Source organism: Rhipicephalus microplus, chromosome 6 (genome assembly GCF_043290135.1).
Source record: "Rhipicephalus microplus isolate Deutch F79 chromosome 6, USDA_Rmic, whole genome shotgun sequence".
NCBI classification, from domain to species: Eukaryota; Metazoa; Arthropoda; class Arachnida; order Ixodida; family Ixodidae; genus Rhipicephalus; species Rhipicephalus microplus.
Window position 1 is genome coordinate 86,299,027 of NC_134705.1, and position 25,658 is coordinate 86,324,684.

The 25,658-nt window shown below is 47.9% G+C and overlaps 3 protein-coding genes across 4 annotated transcripts in view; 2 read left to right on the forward strand and 1 right to left on the reverse strand.

Moving 5' to 3' along the window:
• The first annotated feature begins 796 nt into the window (after positions 1-796).
• On the forward strand, positions 797-1,743 carry LOC119168563 (proteasome assembly chaperone 4). Its single transcript, XM_037419960.2, has one exon. It carries the CDS (start codon positions 993-995, stop codon positions 1,401-1,403), a length of 411 nt encoding a protein of 136 aa, XP_037275857.2. The 5' UTR covers positions 797-992; the 3' UTR covers positions 1,404-1,743.
• Positions 1,744-1,989: 246 nt separating this feature from the next.
• The window catches only part of LOC119167519 (uncharacterized), a 58,405-nt gene continuing 34,736 nt past the window's right edge, over positions 1,990-25,658 (reverse strand). The window contains exon 2 of the mRNA XM_075866151.1: positions 1,990-2,904. Within this exon, the coding sequence (XP_075722266.1) occupies positions 2,810-2,904 (95 nt within the window). The 3' untranslated portion in view covers positions 1,990-2,809. The remainder of the gene's footprint in view (positions 2,905-25,658) is intronic.
• The window catches only part of Rab4 (RAS oncogene family member Rab4), a 38,286-nt gene continuing 15,937 nt past the window's right edge, over positions 3,310-25,658 (forward strand). Inside the window, exons 1-4 of one of the 2 annotated variants that reach the window (XM_037419015.2) lie at positions 3,310-3,460; positions 4,523-4,603; positions 5,610-5,724; positions 7,383-7,445. In XM_037419015.2, coding sequence (XP_037274912.1) covers positions 3,445-3,460; positions 4,523-4,603; positions 5,610-5,724; positions 7,383-7,445 — 275 coding nt within the window. In that variant the 5' untranslated portion in view covers positions 3,310-3,444. Of the gene's footprint in view, positions 3,461-3,503; positions 3,862-4,522; positions 4,604-5,609; positions 5,725-7,382; positions 7,446-25,658 lie in introns of those variants that run through there. The other variant, XM_075866152.1, reaches the window with a different exon arrangement.

Below are 25,658 nucleotides of genomic sequence, written 5' to 3' on the forward strand. Positions count from 1 at the left end.
GAAAGAGCGCTCTTTCTCTGTACCCTGTCCTTTTTCCTTTGTTCGCGCGCTGAAACAGTTTTGCAAATATGACCAAGAGGGCAGTCGAAGCCAGAGGGTCCCTGGACTAGGGAACCCTCCCACCTTAGGGTGACAACGGGCCTCGCTCGGAGCACTGTTTCGGAATAAACGTTTATTTATTTCTCTCTCCACTTCGGTTTTCATCACAATCATATTTATTTATTTATTTATTTATTTATTTATTTATTTATTTATTTATTTATTTATTTATTTACAGTTATTGCAATCACAATTGTGGTTTAGGGTCGTAAAACGCCAGCATTCGTTACGACATTTTTGTTTGGTCGTAAAACGCCAGCATTCGTTACGGTATTTTTGTTTGACCAACGCCTCATAGAAAAAGTTTTTTTTTTTCCCTAGGAAGCGATAGATTGGCTGTCGTTCATTCTCGTCCACTTCCACTTCGCTCTTCCTTGCTCGGCTTTTTTTTTTTTTTTTTCAACTGAAGCAAAATTGATTTTTGGAGTTTCATTGCATTGTTTTTTCATAGATATTAGACGTATTTTGAACCTGAACCAATGAATGTCTCTGTATTGTAACCTTATCACCACAATCAACTGTGACGTCCTTGAAGGACTTGTTTCTTCCCGATACCGCAGCACGCAGGGCTTCAAAACTGGCGCCTTGTCCCGATCTCGAAGGCTACAGTCGTTTTTTTATTCCGCACCTAGATGGCGCGCATTGCGTTACTGATTCGAAAAGAGTTGTTGCTTCCATGGTTGCTCCGTACGTCTTGGTTCCTTTACCTTCATAACGACAACATGGCCGCGCCCACGTGAGGCATTGTTTGTCATTTCTCCTCTGCGCGGGGAAAATCTCTTGACGCTAATTTGCGTTCTCCAACGGCGACGGCGTTACGTCAACGCGTGGTAAACGTAACATACGACCTTCGCCGACTGAGGAACTTGTGCGTTAGTGAAAGAAACTCCAAAATGTCCGTTACACCGTCAACGGCACCAACGCCGCCGGCAGCGGCGACGGAGTCCAGCAGCGGCTTCAGGACGCACCAGTTCTCGCGTCACTTCAACGGCAACAGCGTGCATTTCCTCGTGCTTCGCATGGAGTCCAGTTTTTTCCTCTGGGTCGGCTCGCAGAGCGGCTGTTTCAAGAACCTATCGGTCGCCATGTCGACGGCATTCGAGAAAGCGCCCACGGCGTGCTCCCTCATGGGCGACGCCTCCGACCTGACGTCCAACGCGCTGGCCGCGAAACTTGCTAAGCGAACGGGAGACCGTCAGGTGTTCGTGAGTTATAACGTTCCCACCACCGACGCGGCCACTGTGAACTTCGTGCACGAGTCCATCCTCGAGGAGATGGTGTTAAAGCCGGACGTGTTCCACTGAAAAGGAAGCGACTTCGAGTTTAGTGTCAGCGAGTTGTGAACCGTTTCATCATTGCCCTGGATGGCTTGCATGGTGCGTGAAAAAAACTCTGTTGCGTCGTTCAAGGTTTTTATTTGTTACTTGTTTCCGCGATATTCACCCAGTGTAAAACTTGATTACGATTTGGCGTAGATTAATTAGGTTCGATTAAGACAATACAATGTAGAAATTGTCCCGAACGATGTTATTATCATGTGCAAAAATAAAACATTCAATTACGCTCTACAACACTAACAAAAGAAATTGATTCTTTTTTTCTGAAGGCTCCTGTATTTGCTAAAAATAAATTGTTTTAAGTGTATTGTCATAATTGCGATGTAAATAGAAAGAAATGTCACTCCATACGTCGTTGGGTTCGTATCCCTCCGAGGGGGATGGGATGATAATTCGTCGGCTTCAATTCATTTCAATTGACGCAACAATTACTACATTCAGTTAGAGACTGCAATTGATATTCCGCACGTTTTTTTTTTTTTCCTTGACCTTATTGTCTCTTTGATTCATATGGTGGGGTTTTTTCTTCTTTTATTCTGTTTTACAAACATTGGTTCACCCAGGTCGCATGCGAAGTCCGTCGGAGAGGTTCAGCCACTCGCACTCTTATAGAGCGATGTTACAAGACATGTGACTGATGACGAGAATAATAATAAAATAATAGTGTGTTGCCAGTAAAGCTTCATTTCGCTGTAACGAAAGCTTCGTTATGTATGATCGGAAAGAAGACCGCGCCGCGACATTTGTTCGTCAGGTTTCGTCGTAATCGTGCGTTACGTGTCGTCGATCACTTTTCCGCAGCTGCTGCAGTGAATTTCTTCTGTAAAAATATCCACGTCTTTTCTTCGTTTTTTTTAATGACTGACTGCACCTAACAACGGCACAGTAACGTCGGTTGACGCTGCCTTAATTTGTTTTTTTTTTTTCCACACTTCAAGAATACTTACCTTTTGGTGGGGCTTCGCCATATTCTGCCTGTTATCTTATGCAAATCAAAGTTCGAAAACGCTAACAGAACGAGCAGCTTCGCGAAAACAAGGTACATGCGCTTGCCGAACTGTCCCTTTACGTCCGAAATAAGAAATGCTTTCTAGACCTTTATGCCACTCTTGCGACTGCATACGTCTAATTATTGGCGACCAGATGGTGGTGGTGGTGGTAGTGGTTACAATGAAGAGGAAAAAGGCACCTAATTTCTGTCTGCCTTCAGGCGACACGGCGCAGTGCCTTATAGGGGTGGGGGGAAGGAGGGATAAAAAGAATAGAAGGAAAGTAGAAGCAGAAGAAGACAGCCAACGAGAGGAAAAAGAAGGAGATAGGAAAGTGGGGATCCGGTCGAAGCAGTCCAAGGGCGGGGTGCCACAATGCGAGAGCTACACGGCATCAGGAGACCGCGGAGGGCGAACCAGTCGGCGGGAGCTACGCTGAAGTCGGAGATCGCGAGGGCACAACCGTCCAGCTTGAAATCCTGCGAGCGAATCCGACCAGATGTAGGCGCTTTTTTGTTTGAATCGTGGAAACTTGGGCAAGTTGGTTGGACATAACTGAATATACGAACAGCGCAACTTAGATGTAGTTACAGCGTAACTATGGAAGCGAAAAAAAAAACAAGGGTAGAAAATACATTTGCAGCAAAACAAACATCGCCACTATGCCATGCTGCCATAGAGTAACTATACTCTATGATGCTGCTACGATTATTTACGGGAAGAGGGGTAGGGGGTGTGATAGCAGAAAAGCATAGTTTCATACGAAAATATTGTACGAAAGTGAAACTCTATGAACGGAAGCGTGTGACGTCGCTGGTGACGTAGCCAGGTTCCTCCAAGTCGGCTTCCGCGTTGGCTCGCTGATTGTTTACGAAGCCGCGGAAGTAGCCAAGCCCGTCAGCCGTCCACTTGGCAGACGGCGAGTGAAAAGCGCCGAGGGAGCTGCTTCGATGCGCTGCAGCGCTCCGGGCGCCGTGTAAATTTGATGCCCCAAAACTGGCGTCGTAGTGCAGGGCAGCATGTCCGAAACCTACGGTGAGTCGCTCATGGCATGGCCGCGTTTCCGCATGCCACGATCGTTCGAAGTGAGAAAAAAGAAGGCAGCGTGCGTGATTGTATCATCCCCCTCCTCTACCACCTTCGACCAGCTGTACGGTTTGCAGCGAGCTCGGTCTCGCCCAGTAGGCCTACATCGTACTTTGCTCGTTCTCCGTGCCGGCGTTTAACCTCGTTGACGCATCGCAGTCCCGACTCGTTGTAACGAAAACTGGAACTACGTCTTGGAAAGCGTTTCCATTTCTGGGCGCCCGTCTGACGACGTCTCGCTTCCTGGGTCTAAAACCTAAGCAACGTCGCCCAGGGTGCGGCTTGCGCCTACTGCTACTGCACAGCTCTCGGGGTGAAAAACTCGGCGATGCTGAAGCGTAGGAAATCGGGTACGCCTCACGCAGCCGTGCATGTTTTTGCAGCGCCGTTCGGGAACGCTGCCGTAGTTGTGACGGGCCTTGAACGAAGACGCGTCTTTCAGTGTTCCGGTTTTAACGTCAATCGAGTTGCTTGCTTGTTTGATGCCTCCGCGCGGCAGTTGTATCACACTTGTTTACTCGCACTGCGTGCTGTCCCGGTAAGATGGTAAAAAAAAAAAGAACCCAGGTTTGCCGAACCTGTGCATTATAGAACTTCGTGATCTTAGGAACGATAGAAGATTGGTGCATTGTTTCACCGTGATAAGAATTGTCTTAAGAGATATTATTTCGTTGATTTGGCTTGCAGGCGAAGGGATCTGTAGAGACAGAAAATATTGTTAGTGTTTTGTGCAGCGTTTATAATTTTGTTTCGGTTGTGCGTTCACCTCACCCTGTCTCCTCCGTGGATCGAATACACAGACGGTGGTGACTTGACGCTTGGAAACTTAATTGCTTCTCCCACTATAATCTCTTCCCCAGAAAACTCCATTGCACCTCTAATTGCATTTGCCGGATTAGTAGAGTCCCGCGAGCTTTTTTTCCGATCCGTGTCGGCGGCCGCTTTGTCCTAATCTCCTTTCCCTGTCGAACTAATCCGACCCCGCCTTTTTTTGCTTTTTTTCCCCCGCAGATTATCTGTTCAAGTTCCTGGTGATCGGCAGTGCGGGAACGGGCAAGTCATGCCTGCTTCACCAGTTCATTGAAAACAAGTGTGAGTGACCTTTTGTGTGTATTGTTGCCATGCAGACCGCCCTCGTTGCAATGTCTTGCTTTCGGCCGGGTGTTCGCGCGATGACTAGGCCGGTGTTTGTGACGTGCGCTCATGTCACGTGGTTCTTCGCTAGCGCAGTCGCTCTGGGTAGAGCGCGCTTGATCGGGGAACGAGAAAATAGCAATGGAACGGGTTTGATGGAAAGGCGAAACAATTAGTGTGCCCATAAAGCCGTGACCGACTGATCCGACAGCGGTAGAAAAAAAAAACCCTCGTTCGGCCAGGTCTTCACGTCAGGGTAACACGCGTTGGTTGTGGCAATATGGCCTTGTTTAAGTGTGGAGGTTTCTGTTTATTTTGTTTATGCATGACAGCTGCGATTATTGCAAAGAGCTCGCTGCCAGCACTCCATGATGTTACGTTTTTGTTCGTCTTTGACTGTTGTGCTGTCTGTGGAAAGGATGAAATTTTTGTTTCGTACCCAGTAAGTTGGTAAAGGCGGCCACGCATGAGGTGAAGATGATGAAAAAAAGCGCACGGTGTCATTAGTACTGAGTGTTGTATCACCATCGATGGCGTGTATTATGATTGGCAGGGATCGTTCGAGCTAGCTTGACCGAAGCCGTTAGGAGACTATGCTTGCGTGAAGGACTAAGTCAACAGGCTTTGGAATTTCCATGCTTGTGCAGTTAATTTAACAATAGAGGTAAAAGCCTTCTTCCGAGAGCATGCTTTAACAAATTAAAAAAAAATCTGCAGTGGCCATTGGCTAGGTTTGCATTCAGATTTTGCATCAAGACCATGTTTTGCAGTCTTGATTGTTTACTAGTTCACTGGAAAGGTGTTACCTGAGAAACGTGATAATGGCACCAGATCAAAGCAGCGCGCTAAGTGATCAGTCTCCTAAAGTTGTCAAAACAAAATTGCATAATGCTACGTATTCATCAGGAAGTGAGCGCCTTTTCTGAGTTTTTCATTCGAGTTTTTGATTCGTGTTTCTGCGCAGTCAAAGCCGAGTCCAACCACACCATCGGTGTTGAGTTTGGCTCCAAGGTGGTGAATGTCGGCGGCCGGTCCGTCAAACTGCAGATTTGGGACACTGCTGGCCAGGAACGATTCAGGTAAGCACACCCCTCTACCAATCTAACATGATCGCTGCTGTTTCCTGACGTAGCTAGGCAGACTCGAATATTGTGTGCACTCTCCAACTTGCAAGCTTGCCTCTTCTATGTTTATGCGGTTTTACTGTTCAGTGGACTGTGATTGTGTCATTCATTTAAAACCCTACATTTTATTATTGTACATTTTGTTGTAGACATCTTGGATGCTATGGGCTGCTAGGCAATCGCCGAGGGCGCTCATGATCTTTAAAGAAGCCGAGAACCAACTCGTGAGCACACCTAGACGGTCGCAGTGTCACATCAACTACAGTCATAAAAGGGCAAGAGAGGCCCCGCTATTATAATTGAAGCATGGCATTTGACTGCCTCCATGCCTGAATAAAGAGTGCTTTGGGTGATGGTTTTTGACAGCAAGAGTTCACTGACCCGTGCAGATAAGTCAGTCTAGAGGGTGCACTCCTTGGTGCAGGCTTATGTGCATCCTCTAAGGTGAAAATGCTGCTGCCTTCCATGGTTGTCCCCCACTGTGTTTATATTCAAAGCACTATTGTTCTTTTGTAGATTTCCATCCGCAGTGAAATTCACTTTAGATGGTGCAATAGACCCTTTTAAGATATTAGAGCCAGCTTTTCTGCGATATGCCTAGCCAAACTTATGGTGGCTAGTCGCTTCCACAAACAGCGTGTTCACGCACAGTTTGCTTGTGATGTGATGCGGAAAATGTAGGCTCAGCCCTTTTGATAGGGACACACATAGAACGCAGGTCCCAGCATGTGCAACTACAGCTTACTCCTCACTTGAAGCACGGTAGGTGCCGTTTTTAGTTTTCCAAATGCGCAGCTCCGGGAAGCGCACCCGTGGAACATGAAATGAAAAGGGTCTATCGCTGCTTGGACTTTCGTGGTGGAATCTATTGATGGCTGCACGTGTCTGGCTGTTGGGACTTGAACTTGCTTGTCATATCTTGTTTCCAAGGCTTCGTGTTGCCCTATCTGATCTTAAGCCATTGTGTGGTAACGACTGCACAGGATTGTGTTCACAGTCTGTCTCTGCGTTATCTGCTTCTTGTAAACAAACGGACCCTGTTGTGTAGCAATAGAGCTCCTAGCCACTGCCACTTTTCTGCTGCCCTAGTGGTCAGTTGCGTTGAAATATTTTGCCAGTTGTAGATTTATTACACACAAAATTTTTGAACGATTAATCTCTCATAGCATCTGTTATTCGAAAAAAAAAAAGAAAAAAAGGTCATGTTTTCATTTGTGTACTGTACATCTCTGAATGAAGTCTCCTAAAAAGTGCGGCCTCCGGAAAGCACTTTTTCATGTTGTTGTGAAAAAGAATTTTTTCTCATCTTAAACATATGAGGCATTGTACAATAAATCCAGGTCTTCGGCTTCATTGTAGAATAAGTCGCATCTGTTTTAGAGTAAAGGTTACGTTTGCATGACAAGTAGACTATACAGCACAGCCATAGTGTACTTTACAAACGCTCTCAAAGCTCTTTGTTTTCATCTCTGTCTGTGATCAAGTTCAAGTTCTGGCATAGTAGGAAAGAAAAACCTCTATTACGTGGCTTGAGCCATGGATAGGGTGCTGAAATTGGTAGACTTTTGTCTACTCTGCAACATCATGTGCTGTTGTGGATTGTCTCTGTCCAGGTCTGTGACAAGGAGCTACTACCGAGGAGCCGCAGGTGCCTTGCTGGTGTACGACATCACAAGGTAGGTATCATCCCACACTGGGCCGTCGGCATTTAGGCATAAGGGATGGGTGGCCGTAGTGTGTAGATCTACATGTGTGTATTCATCCGTGAAAGACTTCCGAGTAGGTTTTAGAGGAGGGATGGTACATGCCTGCTGCTGTTTCATTGGGTACCGTATTTACTCAATTCTACCGCGCCCTCGATTGTAACGCGCACCCGATTTCCACGACAAAAAAAAAAAAAACTTAAGACATCGATTGCGACGAGCACCCATTTTTCTTGCTAGCCCGCACGATCACACCACTCGAAAAAGCGACTCCTTTCGGGAGCGTCTTCCATTTAAATATGAGGTACGGGCGAAACTTGTGCCCATCTGACGTGTAACACAGCATTGCCGTCACTGTAGTTTTATCGTGGAGCGATGTCAGCAAGCGAACTTGCTTCGATCCGTTCTTCTCAACGATTGTGGTGCCAGGCATGTCGAAGTGAAGAGGCGTCTGATCGGCATTCCCGATTTGCCCAAGCAGGTAGCCATTGTTGTGCCGCAAGTTTAGGACGAACCTCTGAAAACTGTGAAGCTTTTCATCGTACTCCTCTGCAAAACTTTTCCCATATGCCCGTTCCCCTTCGGAGGGAAAAGCCTTTCCTCTTCATAAACTGCTCGCTTTAAACTGGCTCCGAATTAGACCTTTTTCTTAAGCTAATTGCATAGCCCGCACTTGGAGCAGTTCTGTCGTCACAGGCCGCTGTGCCGCTCGCTGCTCAAACACATACTCGCCAAGCAGCTCTTTAATTTGCGGAAACCGACCCTGTTGTGGTCTACTGAAGCCTTTGCGTGAAGCTTTGCTCTCGACAATCTTCTGCTTTTGTTTCCGCCAGTCCCGCACGCACGTTTCGGGAACTCCGAGCGATTGCGATGCGGCCCGATTTCCGCCCGTTTCTGCACACGCGATGACTTTTCTTTTAAAAGCGGTATCGTGGTGCACTTGAGTTTTTGGAGTTGGCCCTTCCATGCCGTCGATGCTAATGCACTACAAGATGACGAACTCCTCAGCACACGTACGAAGTGCCGCACATGGGAAACACATAGGCAGAAATGGCCGACGCGCCATGCCGACGCACGTAGGGGGCGGCCACATTGGAAATGCCGATGGCAATAGAGTGACCATATTCTTTTTTTTTCGTACTCGATTCTAACGCGCACGCGATTTATGAACTCGTCTAACCGGAAAAAAGGTGCGCGTTAGATTCGAGTAATTACGGTAACATCACATCGCTGACAGGCAGAGTAGTTTGGCAACTAGTGGTCCTTCGAGAGGTTTTTTGTGTATGTTAACAAAAGGTGTGGGGTCAGGTGAATCCATGTGGTTAGACCCTCCCTCCTCCAGTTTAGGAAATTTACCAGATTATTATCCCTTGAACTTGGTAGGTATGCCAGTGTGAATGATTTCAGCATTGCCAATGCTGTAAATGTTTGCCTGGCCCGGTGCTAATAGAAAGAAGTTCCTTCGAAGAAATCCTTGTGTAGTGGGGAATTCGCAAGGCAATGACCTGTGGGACCATCTCTGAGTGCGAAGCGCATGCACGAGCTGTAGACGCTGGACTGCTCGAGTATTTGTGTCCGTACCGGCCGTCTGCCTACTACCTGGCATCGCTATTAAACTCCCTTGCAAAGTGGTGAAAGTGTGCTGGGTACGCAAAGCTGGAACTTCGAAGCTGAAAGCTGCCCACTGCGTCAGCAATGCCTGATCAGACAAACGAGCAAGGTGCCACCCAGCAAACCACGGCCCAATGTCAACTGGTTATCGCGCCTACCACCCTGCGCCAACGGGATCCCCCCTTCTTCAGCGGCACTGAGGACCACGATGGGGAAGACTGGTTGCATCTGTTTGAAAAGGTGAGCGCTGCCAACAAGTGGGATGATCCCTCGAAATTGGAATTTCTCCCATTTTATCTCAAGGACGTCGCCAACCTGTGGTTCACAAACCACTGTGCTGAATTTACCACTTGAGCCGCTTTCAAGATCATCCTTGCAGCTGTGTTTGATCGCCCCGCAGTGCGCAAGCTGCGCGCTGAACAGCGCCTACGCGGACGCGCACAAAAACAGGGCGAAAGCTTCACAAGCTATATTGAATATGTTATCGATTTACGCCGGCGCTTTAACCCCGAGATGACCGAACAAGACAAGATCAGGCATATCTTAAAAGGCATAGACGATGATGCCTTTCAAATGTTGCTGGCGAAGGGCCCAAGTACTGTATCCGAACTTGTGACCTTGTGCCAGAGCTTGGAAGAGATTTGAAAACAGTGTGCATCAGTTCGATGGTCGACGACAGCAGAGGACTCTCTCGCTGCCCTGGCTGTCGGTGGTGACAGCACTCTGCTGGAGCAGATAAAAGAATATGTACACGAAGAGGTTGCACGACAGCTTCCGTGTCTCTTGTATCTGCCGACTTTTGAAGCACCGACTTTTGAAGCACCAACGAACCGCCTAACGCCGACCATCAGACAGGCCATTCAGGGGCAGGTCTCCGAGGCGTTGCCATTGCCGACGTCTGCCTCTCCACCAACACCTGCTGTTGCGCCACTGACTTATGCAGCCATCGTGGCAATGCCTCTGCCTCGTCTGCCAGTGTATACGCCACAACCTGCGCGACTGTCCACTGCGCCATTTCCAGCTACAGAGCAGCACGCCAGAAATCCTTGGCACACTGCTGACAACCGGCCCACATGTTACTTTTGCGGAATTCCAGGCCACGTTGCACGTCTATGTTGTCGGCGCTTCACAGTTAACGCACCAAGATACCCTGATTACTCATTTCGGCCTCCATACCACGCACCTCACATGCCACCTGAAGTTCACGAACGTGACGCGCAAGCTGCTTCCGGCACCCGAACCTCCACTTCTCGACGGTCTACTTCCCGCTCGCATTCCCCTTCAACAAGTCATCGTTCTGCATCACCTAAGCGTCGACGACCCACCTCCATTGAGACGGAACTCCGCAGCTCCGGAGGCACGAGCTGCTGCAGCTCCGGAGGCACGAGCTGAGTCATCGTCTAATCGTTTAAGTCGTCGCCTGTCTCCCGCCAGTCTTATCGATGTAATCGTCGAAGGTGTACGAACACTTGCACTTATCAATACCGGTGCCGTGATATCTGTGATAAGTCAAAGACTCTGCGGCTCTCGTAAAGTGACAAAGCTTTCTTCCGTGGTTTCTCTTAGCACTCCGAGCGCCCAACAAATTGAGCCTGTCGCGGCATGTACAGCAAAAGTGGTAATTCGAGACGTGTTGTACACTATTGAATTTCACATGTCTGCTTCATGTTCCCACGATGTCATCCTAGGATGGGATTTATTATCACGTCATCACGCCATCATCGACTGCGCTCGGGCCGAAGTGGAGCTGTTAACGTTTCGTGATGCGCCTTCTGTTGGTGCGGCCGTATCTAGTGTGGCTAACCTTGTCGTCGTGACGCACATTGACCTTCCTCCTTTCAGTGTCCAGTTTGTACTTGCCTACTGTGCTTCACTTTCTGACGCTACCGTCCTATTCAAACCATCTGACATCTTCGGTAGCCGCCACCACGCATCGCTGCCATTCACCGTTCTTGCGCTTTGTCAAGACACCACTGGAATATTTATTTCCAATCCCAAATTGTGCCCCCTCAGTTTGCGCAGCAACGAGACGTACGGCCACATTCAGCTTATCGATGAAGGTACTATCGTGCCTACCGATTTCTTCGACACCAAGCGGAATATGGAGCTGAACGCGTTGGTTCCTCACCGTGCCTCGGACAGCGTGTCTTCTGATGCATTTTACCGTTCTATTGACAGCCATCTTGCTCCGTCTCAACGAGAGCAGCTTGTTACCTTGTTGCACGAATTCAGGCGTTGATTTGACTTTCCCCAAGCGGTGCTAGGAAGAACGAACACCGTTGTTCAAACAATTGACACAGGGAAGAGCACTCCTTTGCGCCAGCGCCCCTATCGTGTGTCGCCGGTGGAGGGTCGTGTAATTGCAGAACAAGTAGACGACATTCTGCAGAGTCATCAAGCCTTCTTGTAGTTCTTGGTCTTCCCCAGTTGTACTCGTCAAAAAAAAAAAAAGATGGCTTGATCCGGTTCTGCGTAGACTACAGATGCCTAAACAACATTACGAGAAAAGATGTTTACCCTCTTCCCCGCATAGACGACACTCTCGATTGTCTCCAAGATGCAGAATTCTTTTCCTCGCTTGACCATCGCTCAGGTTATTGGCAGGTCCCAATGGCCGAGTCCGATCGTCCAAAAATGGCGTTCGTCACACCGAATGGCCTCTATGAATTTACCGTAATGCCATTCAGACTCTGCAATGCACCCGCCACATTCGAGCGAATGATTGACAGCATTTTACGTGGTCTCAAATGGAACATATGCTTGTGCTATCTTGAGGACGTTGTGATCTTTTCACCCGATTTCACTTCGCATCTCACTCGTCTGCGTCAGATTCTACAATACCTTACAAACGTCAGCCTTCAGCTTAACCTGAAGAAATGTACCTTCGGGGCTTAACAACTCACCATACTTGGTCATGTCCTCTCGAAAGCCGGCATCCTTCCCGACCCTGACAAGCTTCGTGCTGTTGCCGAATTTCCTAAGCCGACTACAGTTAAGGAACTACGGAGCATTGTGGGCCTGTGCTCCCATTTTCATCGGTTTGTCTGGAACTTTGCTCCCATCGTCGCTCCACTCACCAAACTCCTTGCTGGCCCTGCAGATCTTTCGAATAGGATAGCAGCCTGTGACGAATCCTTCGCAACACTGCGTCAACTCCTTACCTCGCCACCCGTACTGCGCCATTACGACCATACTGCGCCGACCGAAGTACACACGGATGCAAGTGGCGTCGGCCTTGGTGCAGTACTCGCGCAACGCAAACCAGGTTTTACGGAGTATGTGGTCGCCTATGCCAGCCGTGCCCTCACTAAGGCAGAAGCCAACTATTCTGTTACGGAAAAAGAGTGCCTCGCGGTTGTGTGGTCATTTAACAAGTTTCGCCGCTATTTGTACGGCCAAACTTTTGATGTGGTAACTGACCATCACGCACTCTGTTGATTGGCTTCACTGAAAGAATCTTCTGGTCGCCTCGGACGTTGGGCACTACACCTCCAGGAATTCGACATACGCGTCGTCTACCTATTGGGGCGAAACCACTCTGACGCAGATGTGCTTTCGTGATCACCCGTGAAATCTGATGATACAGAAATATCAGCCCTTGACCTTCCCCTCTGCTCCGCCGCGGTGGTCTAGTGACTAAGGTACTCGGCTGCTGACCCGCAGGTCGCGGGTTCAAATCCAGGCTGCGGCGGCTGCATTTCCGATGGAGGCAAAAATGTTGTAGGCCCGTGTGCTCAGATTTGGGTGCACGTTAAAGAACCCCAGGTGGTCGAAATTTCCGGAGCCCTCCATTACGGCGTCTCTCATAATCATATGGTGGTTTTGGGACGTTAAACCCCACAAATCAAATCAATGACCTTCCCCTCTCTGCCTTCAGTGTCACAGACATGCCATCTGAACAGCGGAAGGACCCTTGGATTGTCTCGCTCTTGAATATGCTCTCTGTTACATCAACTTCCGGTCACCCGCGTGCTCTTCGCTGCCAAGCAACGCATTTCGTCATACGGGATGGCCTGCTGTACCATCGCAACAAGTGGTGGGTCGTAAATGGCGGCTAGTCATACCCAGCCATATGCGGTTGGATATCTGCGAATATTTTCATGCTGAACCGCAACGTGCACACGCCGGTGCGCTAAAGACGTATGAGCGAGTAGGCCAACGTTACTATTGGCGGGTTATGTACACGTTTGTATACAAACACATTCGCTCATGTTCCTTGTGTCAGCAGTGCAAGACATTTCTTCATTCACCCGGTCAACTGCAGCCTTTACCATGTCCTGCACGCCCATTTGACAGTGTTGGGATTGACCTATACGGCCCTTTACCGTGCTCTGTTAATGGTAATCGATGGGTGATAGTGGCTGCTGACCATCTGACAAGGTACGCCGAAACGGCAGCGCTACCTTTGGCTGGTGCTCGTGATGTTGCAACCTTCATCTTGCATCGGTTCCTTCTTCGTCATGGGGCACCACGGGAGCTCCTGAGGGACAGAGGTCGCATATTTTTGTCCGAAGTTTCGCAGCAGCTTCTACATTCACGCCGTATGGTACACCACACATCAACAGCCTACCACCCTCAGACGAACGGCCTTACGGAACGTTTCAATAGAACCCTGGGAGACATGCTCGCTATGTATATTGATTCCGACCACTCCGATTGGGACGTGATTCGGCCTTTCGTGGCGTACGCTTACAATACGGCGATTGAATCAACAACAGGCTTTTCTTCATTTTTTCTTTTATGTGGTCGTGACCCATGCAGCACACTCGACACAATTCTGCCATACAATCCTGATGCCTGGGAGTTCAGCCCAGTTTCGGAAATGGCCGAATTTGCCGATGAGTGTCGTCAGCTTGCACGGTCCTTCACAGCCGATAATTAAGCCCTCCAAAAAAATCGCCGCGACCGTGATCTTGTTCAGGACACTTCCCCGTCGGTTCTCTCGTGTGGCTCCGACTGCCTTTCCACTCTCCTGGACTCACTCCCAAGTTTGCACCGAAGTATACTGGCCCTTACCGCGTCATACAACACCCTTCTTCTGTCACCTATGTGATTGAACCGCTCAAGCCGTCCACGGACAAGCGCCGCCTTAGTCGTGAGACGGTCCACGTCAGTCGCCTCAAGCCCTGCTACGATTTTCCTGTTCTCTCATCACCTTGAGTCGCCAGGATGGCTCGTCTTCATTGCCAGGGTATTGCAGTGGGGAATTCGCAAGGCAATGACCAGTGGGATCATCTCTTGAGTGCGAAGTGCGAGCGTGTGCATGAGCTGTAGACGCTGGACTGCTCGAGTATTTGTGTCCATACCAACTGTCTGCCTACTACCTGGCATCGCTATTAAACTGCCTTGCACTTGGAACAAACTGTGTGGCTGGAGCCGACGATTCGACAAGCGAATATTCACGGCAGTTTGAAGAAGACAAGTTCGTTTGTTTAAATGTTTGCTGCAGCGGCAACCTGTGTTTCAAGCATTTTTCATGGCCTGATGTAGGGGGTTTTTATAATCCTCTGTTCCAACATGTAGAGTCTGTGTCGCACTGGCGGTGATAAGAGCTGTTCACTTGCTGCACTCTGCAACAACTATTCTTGAAAATGAAGTGAAGAAGGTGTGGCTTTTTCGCGTTCGTGTTGCTCCACAAGTAGTGCCGTACCCGATTTCAGTTTTGCTTGCTCGCATTGTTAAAACGTTTGGAAAAGCATATACACTGAATATTTGAATGGGAGACATTTTGTCTGTTCAGTGTACATATTAATGTCTTCTGTCAAGTCTATTTTACTTGAACCGAACAGCGGGTTTGCAGCCACACACTGAATCACTCATGTCACGGATGCCATATTTACTTTGTTAAACAGGTGTATTGAAAAGGTGGTGCTGTCTAAAAAAAATAAAATTAAAGGGAAAGCATTTCTGCAATGTGAATAATAACCGCATTTCACCTACCACTTCCCGCAACATTTCGAGTCTCGTAATAAATAAAGCAGTAATACGTGTTTCAGCAAAGCAAATGAAAATATTTTCAGTTAACTTATGTGCTATAGTGCTATTTTAGGCACAGTAGCAGGCATACATTTTAGTTCTATAGCTTTTTACAGTACTGCCAACAAAATTTGTAGCCAAGTATACATAGCTTGCACGTGACGTCACTGTTGCTGCTGTCCTACTGCAGCGGCCATATGTATGAACCGCCGCTCAGACTAGCTGCGCGTGCGAGCCGTACATTTGCAGTTTCCAGTATGAGGGAGCCGCACTGCCACTGTCGCTATCTTCCTCACAATCGTTTCTTTTTCTGCACCGTGCTGCCGGTTGGCACAAGACAGCTGTTAAATGCGGCGTACCACTCTTGAGTTCTTAGAAGAACTCAAGAGTGGTACGCTAAATTCTCGCTACAAAGAAGGTGCACTTTTGCGACAGAGTGGATGCGTACACACTTCGACCCGGAACCGACACTACTTCACATATTTCTGCCATCTCAGAGGTGTCGCACGGTCACGTGAACTATTTGGTTTTCAGCGCCAATTTTGTAACTTAGGTGAATTGAAGGCTTTCAATCAGCCGAAGTGCACAACTACTTGAACAGCGGCTGAGAAAAAAGCCTGTCTGCTAAGCTGCTTCGCGACCATAGAGTGATCATCGTTGCAGAGGTAAATTTAATAGTTCGACAAATTTATACATGCGCCAGCCCCGAGTTGTCAAATAGCAATGCATGAATGCTGCCTTATCAACAAATGCTGATGTTTGTGCTCAGTTCTCACGCGGTGGCGCGTTTTTCGATCACGCCTGCCCAATTACATGGTGCTGTTTTGTCATAAACAGAGGGGATGTACACATCTGTAAACCTAGTACTGAGAATTCAGTCACTGCATAAGGACTGCCATCGAGCGGAACCCGCATTCGGATTCATCTGCACGAACCGGTGCCTTGATCTTGTTCAGCAGCAGAAATGCGCGATCAAATTTCGAAGTGGCAGAGGGTGAAATGAATGATGAAAGTGGAGATGTATTCATTCGCATAGGTCACGGAGGATTCGCTCAGGACAGAAGGGTTCTTAATGCAGCATTGTTTGCTTGTTTGTCAACAGGTGAACGGCCAGCGGTGACATGGTTGCAGCAGCAGCAGCACACGTCCGGCTCAGCTGCTGCATCCATGATCGCCGTGTCGGGATGTCATCAGCCCCGTTCGAACTCCGATCCCCATTTGTCGTGATGTCGTCTTTCTTCGCGCTTATGCCACGCAACGCCTGTATGCTTGGAGCAGTAGCCGAGTTGCAGAGGCGGCGCCCAATCTTGGTTCGTCTCGTTGAACAACGAGGACGGCTTTCCTACAAACACTAGAGCATCTACGTTAATTGTCACAATGCTTCCTCTCTCGGTCGCTGACCTTCTAGAAAGTGAGCTCTACGCACATGAACATTGTCGTTTTGTTCGTCGAAACGCGCACGCTATTTTTTATGTGTGTCAGTCCTCCGGCAGTTCGCGCTGAGCATTTTCGTATGCTTGCACTAGTCTTCAATGAGCTTCAATATTCGAAAGCAGCTCCCCGCAGGGGTGTCTGTGAAAGCAGGTGTTTGGTGTGTAGCGACACCACGGACCCGAGCTAACAGAGGAGTTACGACTCCCTCCCACGCCTAGCCGTGCGTGGCTTTGCCGTGTCCGGGAAAAAGGGGATCCTGGGGGTTGAGACGACGCCGGGTGATTGGACCTTTAAGGCCCCCCGGCAAAGGCAACACACCCCTTTGGCCCCGGCTTCACGTAGACGGCACCCCTGGGCTGACCCACCCAGGGGAAATCGGCAGTCGCCTTTTCCTATCTCTCTCTCCCCCACACCTTCGTCTTTTCTCCTCTTTAAATCTATCCTGTCTTCTAATTTCTTCTGTTACTTCCCCAATTTCATGGGCGGCTTGGGTTAACCTTTTAAATGCCGCACTATGAAGCAGTAGGAAAAAAACTAAAATTTATGTTGATACTTTGCATTGGCCTTCTAAATTAACTATGATAAAAAATACAGCCACATTCACAATGACTAAGCGTGTTTTTTCGCATGTTCCATTTTTGGAACATTGGCGTTTCCCATATGCAAAACACACAATTTCTCTTGAACAACTTTTATTGACTTTTCAGTCGGGTTTCCTTATTCAGGATAACTGAAGAATGATATTTAGCGTCATACGATGTCTCTGAAAAGTATAAAATTGATAACAACACTTTATGAAAATTTCTTCTTTCATACTACTGGCTCTACTACAATGAGCAAATCACAAACTATGGTAAGCGGCAAAGCCTTTCTTGTGCAGCCGCTTTTTGCACTGCTGGCACTGATTCGTTGTATCCTTCTTGCATTCCGCGCACCTTCCCTGAGTCATTGAGATAATGTAGTGGCCATCAGTTTTTCTGTCCTCATGTCTCGAATGAACGCGGGGTCCAAATCTTACAGTGAGTTTTTGCTTGAGCTGCAGCAAGGACATGGTGACGTCCCGCCGAAAGGCGATGTGCGTCATGACGGCATCACTATCCTTGTGAGGCTCGCAGTGGAGGAGCCATCCTGCGACGAGAGCCATGTTCAAACCATTGCTGGAAAGGTTCCACCACCATTTCTTGCTCCTCATTCTCAGTCGATAGCTTTCGAGGAGGCGTTCCATCACATCTACTCCGCCCCTGCCCTCATTGTATTTTCTGATCAATTATGGTTGAAGAATGTCCATTTTTTTTGTTTGAGCGTCGTGAGGGGCGTTTCGCACTTCCAACAGGCTCGTGGCTGAGGTCATTAGAAGAAACTGTGATGACTGGTTTGTCATTCCACCTGCATGCGCAGACTGCCCCGTCACACTTGTAGTGGAAAGATCCTCTTTCTTCTTTTCGATGTTTTTCAAGCTCTTCAGTGGACAACCACCGGTTCTTGTATCTCGCACAGCCCCTGTCGCTCGAATCCCCTGGTCAGCCAGTTTAGTCAAGAGGCCGTGCGAAGTGAAGAAGTTGTCAAAGTAGACTTCGTGATGTTCAGGCGCTTCCAGAACCAAGACCATATTGCTAACAACCCTGATCCCGAGAGGTGTCTAGTCGTCCTTCTCGTTCCTTCCACAAGATATTTCTATCGCATAGGGGTACCCATTCGAAGAGCACATCATCCATATTTTGTACCCAAATTGAATTGGTTTACCGCGAATGAACATTTTGCACGAGTGGTGGCCATAATAGGGCACCATTGACTCGTCGATGCTGAGGCTTTCATTGAACACTCCAAACTTGCGGAAACATTTGGAGATTTCGTCGTAAAACGGCTGAAGTTTGCCTATTTTTTCGCCTGCTTTCAACTGAATGTTGTCAACAACATGAAAGAACCTTTTCAGCTGCCGGAACCTATTGCTGGCCATCACTGTCGCGACTATAGGCACACAAAGATCTTCTGCAGTTCTCCAATACGAGTCCTCAGACGGAACGGAGTGATACCCGCTGAAAAGTAAGAGGCCGAAAAACTGACCTATGTCCGCTCCTGTGACGTCCACCTCCTCCCCCTTTTCGAGTGCGTATTTTGCACTTAGTTCAGCCAGTGAACCAAGATACTCCGGAGAAATAAATTTGCTGAACAGCATAAATGGGCTCATGTTTGCAAGATCAGGAAATGCCTCTAGCAACGACGGAGGACTCTCGCTGGGAAGCGTTTTGTCAAACGTGGCATGGTCGCCCCATACTGGTGTATGGGAGCACTTTGAAGTATTTGTTTTCAGAGCGTTCGTTGAAGCTTTGCGTCCTTTTCCAGCAGTGAATTGCCGCCCCGCTGGTTTCTTTTGTCGTGGATCAGGACTCGAACATGCAGCTGGCGAATCAACGTCTTCATCGCTGCACTGCATAACTTCAACGTGCCCACAAACATCATCGGGAACAACTTCAGAAAAGTCGTTTTCGTTCACGTGCTCCTCGTCCGTAATATTGCCATCTTCAACAGGCGGCAATTGGCATACAGACGCCCCTTCGCGTTCGTCATCGGGAAGGCTGAACAAAAGGTCAATTGCTGCCTCCAAAGTGAGGAAGCATTGTGCCATGACCTACAACGAAAGTTATTGCGGTGTAAAGCCCAGTACTACAAAAATGAAACCAGCCGCAAGGTAGTTTTCTAGTTACATTCACAGGGATTGATGCAGCTAGGCACTGTAGTTCAATGCTGCTTTTTTAACGTGTCTGGCAAACTGAAAATGACGCCCAGAAAAGCTTATGTTGAAGTTTCTGCCAAGCGCCGCCCAGAAGGTGCCATCGACAAGACAAAAAAAGAAAAAGAACGAGGCGAAACGCTCGCGCCCGTCTACGCTGCGTCTGACACTGTAAAACGCCAATGTTCCAAAAAAGGAACATCCGCACAAAACTCTCAAGCTGAAAACTAGATTGTCTTTGTTATTTTTTTATTGTATTGCCGCGTAATCCCGAACTATTTACCGATATTTTAGTTCTGCTTTGCTCACTGCAGCATTACTTTTTTCTGCGGAATAATGCAACAAACATCTGGTGGTCAAGGAGCACAAAAAATGCCAGTTTTTAAAAATTCATCTAATGATTCTCCGTAGGTTCATAATAGAAATTAAAACTGCTACGTTTTTCACAAGCATCAATGAGTATGCGTAAACATAAAATTTTAATATGCGATATATCAGAGAGGACATAAAAAATTAGGTTTCGTATGTTCCAATTTTGGAACATTGGCAAGTAAAAGGTTAACCTTGTGCAACTAGCCAACCTTGGCCTACGCGCATTAGGTTATCGTAGCGGTGTACGGCTGGCGGTTGCATGTTTCGCGTTTCATGAATCTTGTAACGTCCCCTCATTGGGCTCCGTGGTGGGTGGCCGCCATCGTTACTGAATTACATTCCTCTATTATGCATAGAAGCTTTCCACTCCTCAATGATCGTGCCGCTTCAAAGCGCGTACGCACCCAAGAATTTTCCTTTTTCAGCCGACCCAAAGAAGTATTTACTCGTTATCATGTTGTACAAAGTGAGAAGCCCAACAAAACAGCCAAAACAGTGTCCCCGTTCATAGTATCGCGGTCCCTGACAGCCACATTAGGCGATGGCTACAGTTACAAAAATGGCTAGTGGCGACCTTCTTTTAGAACTCCGTGACAAAACACAATTTGACAATTAAAGAACCTTGCAACATTCGGCGACATTCCCATCAGCGTAACACCTCATTGATTTATGAACTCTGCGTGTGGAGTTGTTTCTGACACAGACCTCCTTGACTTGAAGGAGGCTGAACTCCTCGAGGGCTGGGAAGAACAGAATGTGACCAATGTGAAGCGAATCGTCATCCGAAGGAACAATCAGGAAACCCCCACGAAACACTTGGTACTGACCTTTGCCACCAGTGAACTACCACAAACAATAGAAACTGGCTATACAAAGACACCGATCAGACCCTACATACCAAACCCCTGCCGATGTTACCAGTGTCAAAGGTTCGGCCATGGCTCTCAGAGCTGTCGTGGTCGACCTGCTTGTGCCAAATGCGGTGCCCAAGGCCACATCTCTGACAAATGTAATGAAACCCTACACTGTGTAAACTGTGACGGAGACCTTGCGTCATATTCACGTTCTTCTCCACAGTGGAAAAAAGAAAGACATTATTACACTGAATATTCGCGAAAATATCTCCTTCAAGGAAGCACGCCGAAGGTGTTCGGCTTTTCACGGGACAACTTACGCTGATGCGGCGCGTCAGGAGGCAGCGTCGCATCACCCTCTGCCACTACCTAGGCCCACGCAAAGTGAGCCATCGGGTGTGGTGGCCGCTTTCATGGCGGAAGCAGCCAAGCCTGCTCCACCAACCAAGCCAGAGACTCGGGCGACTCCAGGGTCGTCGGGTCGACCGACCACGTCTCACCAGGCGAGGTCGCAGATACGCAACAGCAGCTCGCGTACGCGGGCGTCCAGTGCTTCACGTGAGGCAATGGACACAAACACAGTACCTCATGTGCCGGAAATCCGGCGTGGCTCCCTAGAGCGCGCTAAAAGAACCAAGAAACCAATAACAGGGCCCGACGACGGCCCTGCTACTTAAGTTACAACTTCCCACTTGAACAGCCACTTCATTTCCGTACACACAGCACCACTTTCCATCAAATATGGAAACACAGATTGTACAATGGAATGTCAGAGGCCTTCTCACAAACCTCGACGATGTCCAAGAATTTCTACACATTCACTCACCAAAAGTGCTGTGTGTACAGGAAACACACTTAAAATCTAAACACACCAACTTTCTACGCAGTTACATTATTTTCTTAAAGGATCGAGATGATGCCGTGGCATCGTCTGGAGGTGTAGCTGTTATAGTTGAGCAATGTTTAGCATGTAAACACTTGAAACTCCAAACGTCTCTTGAGGCAGTGGCTGTTCGAGTGGTGCTTCTAAGCAAACTCGTCACCATTTGCTCTGTATACATACCTCCACATTTTCAACTACACAAACATGAATTCCAGTCCTTGATAGATGAACTTCCTGAACCCTATCTTGTTCTAGGGGACTTTAATGCACATAACAGGCTATGGGGCGACTCTCGTTGTGACGCCCGAGGTCAACTGATTGAACAGTTTCTTCTCTCTTCAAGCGCGTGTCTCCTGAATCGAAAAGAACCAACCTATTATAACCTCGCTAATAATACCTATTCCTCAATGGACCTAAGCATAGTATCTTCATCGCTTGTGCCTCTACTTCACTGGAAAGTCATCACTAATCCCTACGGAAGTTATCATTTTCCTGTAGTTTTGAGCACACCTACATCAACTGAATGCCCGCCCCAGGTTCCAAAATGGCTATTAAGCAAAACCAACTGGGAACAGTTTTATACCATCACACATATAAATTGGCGCGACATATGCACTTTTAGACATTGAAGCGGCTGTCGACTACTTCACAGCATCTCTGATCGATGCAGCAACAAAAAGTATCCCACAAACAAATGGACATCATCGAAAACGATGTGTGCCATGGTGGAACTCAGAGTGCCAAAATGCACGCAGGCAGCAAAACAAAGCATGGAGGGTTCTTCGGAACTCACCGACAGCCGAAAATCTTGCCACTTTTAAGAAAATGAAGTCTCAGGCCAGGAGAATGCGTCGGCAGGCCAGAAGAGAAAGCTGGCACAAGTTTTTATCGGGGATTAATTCATATACCCAAGAGGCTAAAGTCTGGAACATGGTTGGTAGAGTAGCAGGAAGACAAGTGCATTCACTCCCACTCGTAAACACACAGGGTGACAGCCTGGAAGATCAGGCGAACTTCCTCGGTGCACACTTCGAGCAGGTCTCTAGCTCGCCACACTATACTGAAGCTTTTCAAAGATATAAAGCAAAAATAGAAAAGCAGAAACTGTAATACAAGTGTACAAAATACGAGGCATACAACCAACCTTTCAACTTAGCTGAGCTACAAACATCACTAAACTCCTGCAGTAATTCTGCCCCAGGCCACGACCATGTCATGTATGAAATGTTGAAAAACCTGCCGCTAGAAACGCGAAAAACTTTACTCTCCCTATACAATGCTATCTGGCTTTCTGGCACCATACCTACTTCCTGGAAAAAGGCCATTGTTATCCCTATTTTGAAACAGGGCAAGGACCCTTCCTCAGTTTCAAGTTATAGGCCAATTGCACTAACCAGCTGCCTTTGTAAACTTTTTGAAAAAATGATAAACAGCCGACTTTTATATTTTCTTGAAACACACAATCTGCTTGACCAATACCAATGTGGGTTTCGGGAGGGTAGATTCACCACCGACCATCTGGTGCGTATCGAGGCACAGATCCGAGACGCTTTCGTCCATAAACAATACTTTCTTTCTGTGTTTTTCGATATCGAGAAGGCTTACGACACAACATGGCGTTTTGGCATATTAAGAGACTTGTCTCACCTGGGTGTGCGCGGTGGAATGCTTTCCATAATCGAGAGTTACTTGTCCAATCGGACATTCCGTGCGTGTGGGAAGTGTTCTCTCTCAAACATTTGTTCAAGAAACGGGAGTACCGCAAGGCGGTGTACTTAGTTGTACACTTTTTATTATCAAAATGAATTCCTTGCACCTGTCCATCCCCCGCAATATGTTCTATTGTACATATGTCGATGACGTCCAGCTTGGCTTTAAGTCATGCAACCTGGCAATGTGTGAACGGCAGGTTCAGCTAGCTTTGAACAAGGTCTCTAAATGGGCAGAAGAAAATGTATTCCGACTGAACCCACAAAAAAGCACATGTGTCTTGTTCTCCTGAAAGAGAGGTATGCACTCAGAACCTGACATTCAGTTGAATGGTCAACGTCTGTCTGTTAATGCCGAGTATAAATTCTTAGGCCTAATTTTGGACCACAAGCTGACCTTCATACCGCAAATTAAGTATCTAAAAACAAAATGTATAAAAGCCATGAGTGCTCTGAAAGTGTTGTCACGTACTACGTGGGGTAGCGACAGGCAATGCCTCATGAACCTGTATAGAAACTTCACTCGCACCCGCTTATATTATGGGGCCGTTCTTTATCAGTCTGCGACTCAAAGTGCTTTGAAGATGCTGGATCCCGTGCACCATTTGGGCATCCGCCTTTCTACGGGTGCTTTTCGGACAAGCCCTGTAGAAAGCCTTTACGTTGAGTCAAATGAATGGTCGCTTCATCTACAAAGAACTTACATGTCCTTTGTATATTTTCTTAAGGTGAAAGCAGACAAGAAGCACCCCTCATACTCCACTATTAATGATTTGTCGAGCTCTATTCTGTTTCAAAACAGGCCTTCGATGAGGCAGCCCTTCTCAGTTCGCCTGGAGGGCCTAGCTGAGGAAACTGGAGTGTCACTTGAACACAGTTTAATGGCTCCTGCAGTATACCCGCCACCGTGGCAGTGGCAGATAATAGACTGCGATGTGTCTTTCCTAGAAGTTACAAAACATGCACCTATTGCCCATATCCGAAACTACTTCCTGGAACTTCAACACAAATACACACGTCCTGAGTTCTTTACAGATGCCTCCAAGTGTAACTCCTCTGTGTCCTACGCTGCTGTCGGCCCATCCTTTTCGGATGCTGGCCCTCTACATCCAGGCACAAGTATCTTCACAGCGGAAGCTTACGCGATACTTGTGGCGGCTAAACACATCAAGCAATCACAAATACAAAAAGCAGTAATTTATACGGACTCCCTCAGTGTGGTTACGGCTCTGCACAATCTTAAAAAACAAAAAAACCCTGTCCTCGTCTCACTTTACTCTATTTTATGCACACTCTACACACTCAAACAACATGTGGTAGTGTGCTGGGTGCCAGGGCACCGTGAGATCGAAGGCAACGTGATGGCGGATCAGCTTGCTGCATCCGTCCACGAAATCAGTTCCACGACACCCATATCAATCCCGCCCCTTGATCTCAAGCCATCTCTCAAACGAAAGCTCAGGAACTACTGGCAGAGCAAGTGGAATAGACACACACAAAACAAGCTACACGTTATCAAGCCGCACCTTGGCCATTGGCCACCAGTATCGAAATCACGTCTAACAGAGGTAACACTAACAAGGCCCAGGATAGGACACATATACACAACACACACATATTGTCACGATGAGTCACAAGTACTTGGGGATTTATTGAACGACCGGGTAGCTAGCTCTAGGACGATGCGTCAGTCGTGGCTGGCTCTCGAGCAGAGAAGAACGCGATCTTCTTTTTTCCTCCAGATTTAGAGCCGCTCTTGCTGCCAACCCACTACGTGCTGGCGGCATTATCCCCCCTTCCGAAAAGAAAAAAAACAACAAGTACCAAAAAGAGGAAAGGAAAGTACATAGCAGCACCGCGATGCTACTACATAGGCACGTGAAAAAAAAATGGAAATTCGGATGAAGTGAAAGTAAAAATTGAAGAGCGTGCCAACATAGGAAACGTCAATGAACAAGAAAGTAAGTTCACAAAATAAACAAAAAACACAAAGAACGCTGTACGGTAAAGGAAAAGTTACGAACAACGCGCAATAAATGGCTTCATGCGCAACACATGAACGACGTCCGGCCTCAGCCGTGTCCTGCTCCGTGCATGGGGTGTTGAGTCCGGAACCACTTCGTAGTTCACGTCACTGACGCGGCGTAACACTTTATATGGGCCAAAGTACCGGCTCAGCAACTTTTCACTAAGGCCACGGCGGCGGACGGGCGTCCACACCCAAACTTGATCTCCGGGGCTGTAAAACACTTCTCTGTGGCGGGTATTATAGCGTCGTGCGTCTGCCTGCTGTTGCTGGCCGATGTGCAGTCGCGCGAGCTGCCGGGCTTCCTCGGCACGCTCTGCGAATTCTTCGGCGTCTGTTGCCAACTCGTCTTCGTCCTGACACGGTAGCATTGAGTCTAGCATGGTCTGCACTTCGCGGCCGTAGAGAAGCCGAAATGGCGTGAATCGCGTGGTCTCTTGCACGGCGGTATTATACGCGAAGGTCACGTAAGGCAAGATCCGGTCCCATGTTTTGTGCTGTACGTCGATGTACATTGAGATCATGTCTGCGAGGGTCTTATTCAGTCGTTCAGTAAGTCCGTTGGTTTGCGGGTGGTACGCAGTTGTCCT

Excerpts from the sequence above, each read along its gene's own strand:
- LOC119168563 (XM_037419960.2), top strand. The coding sequence starts at position 993 with ATGTCCGTTACACCGTCAACGGCACCAACGCCGCCGGCAGCGGCGACG.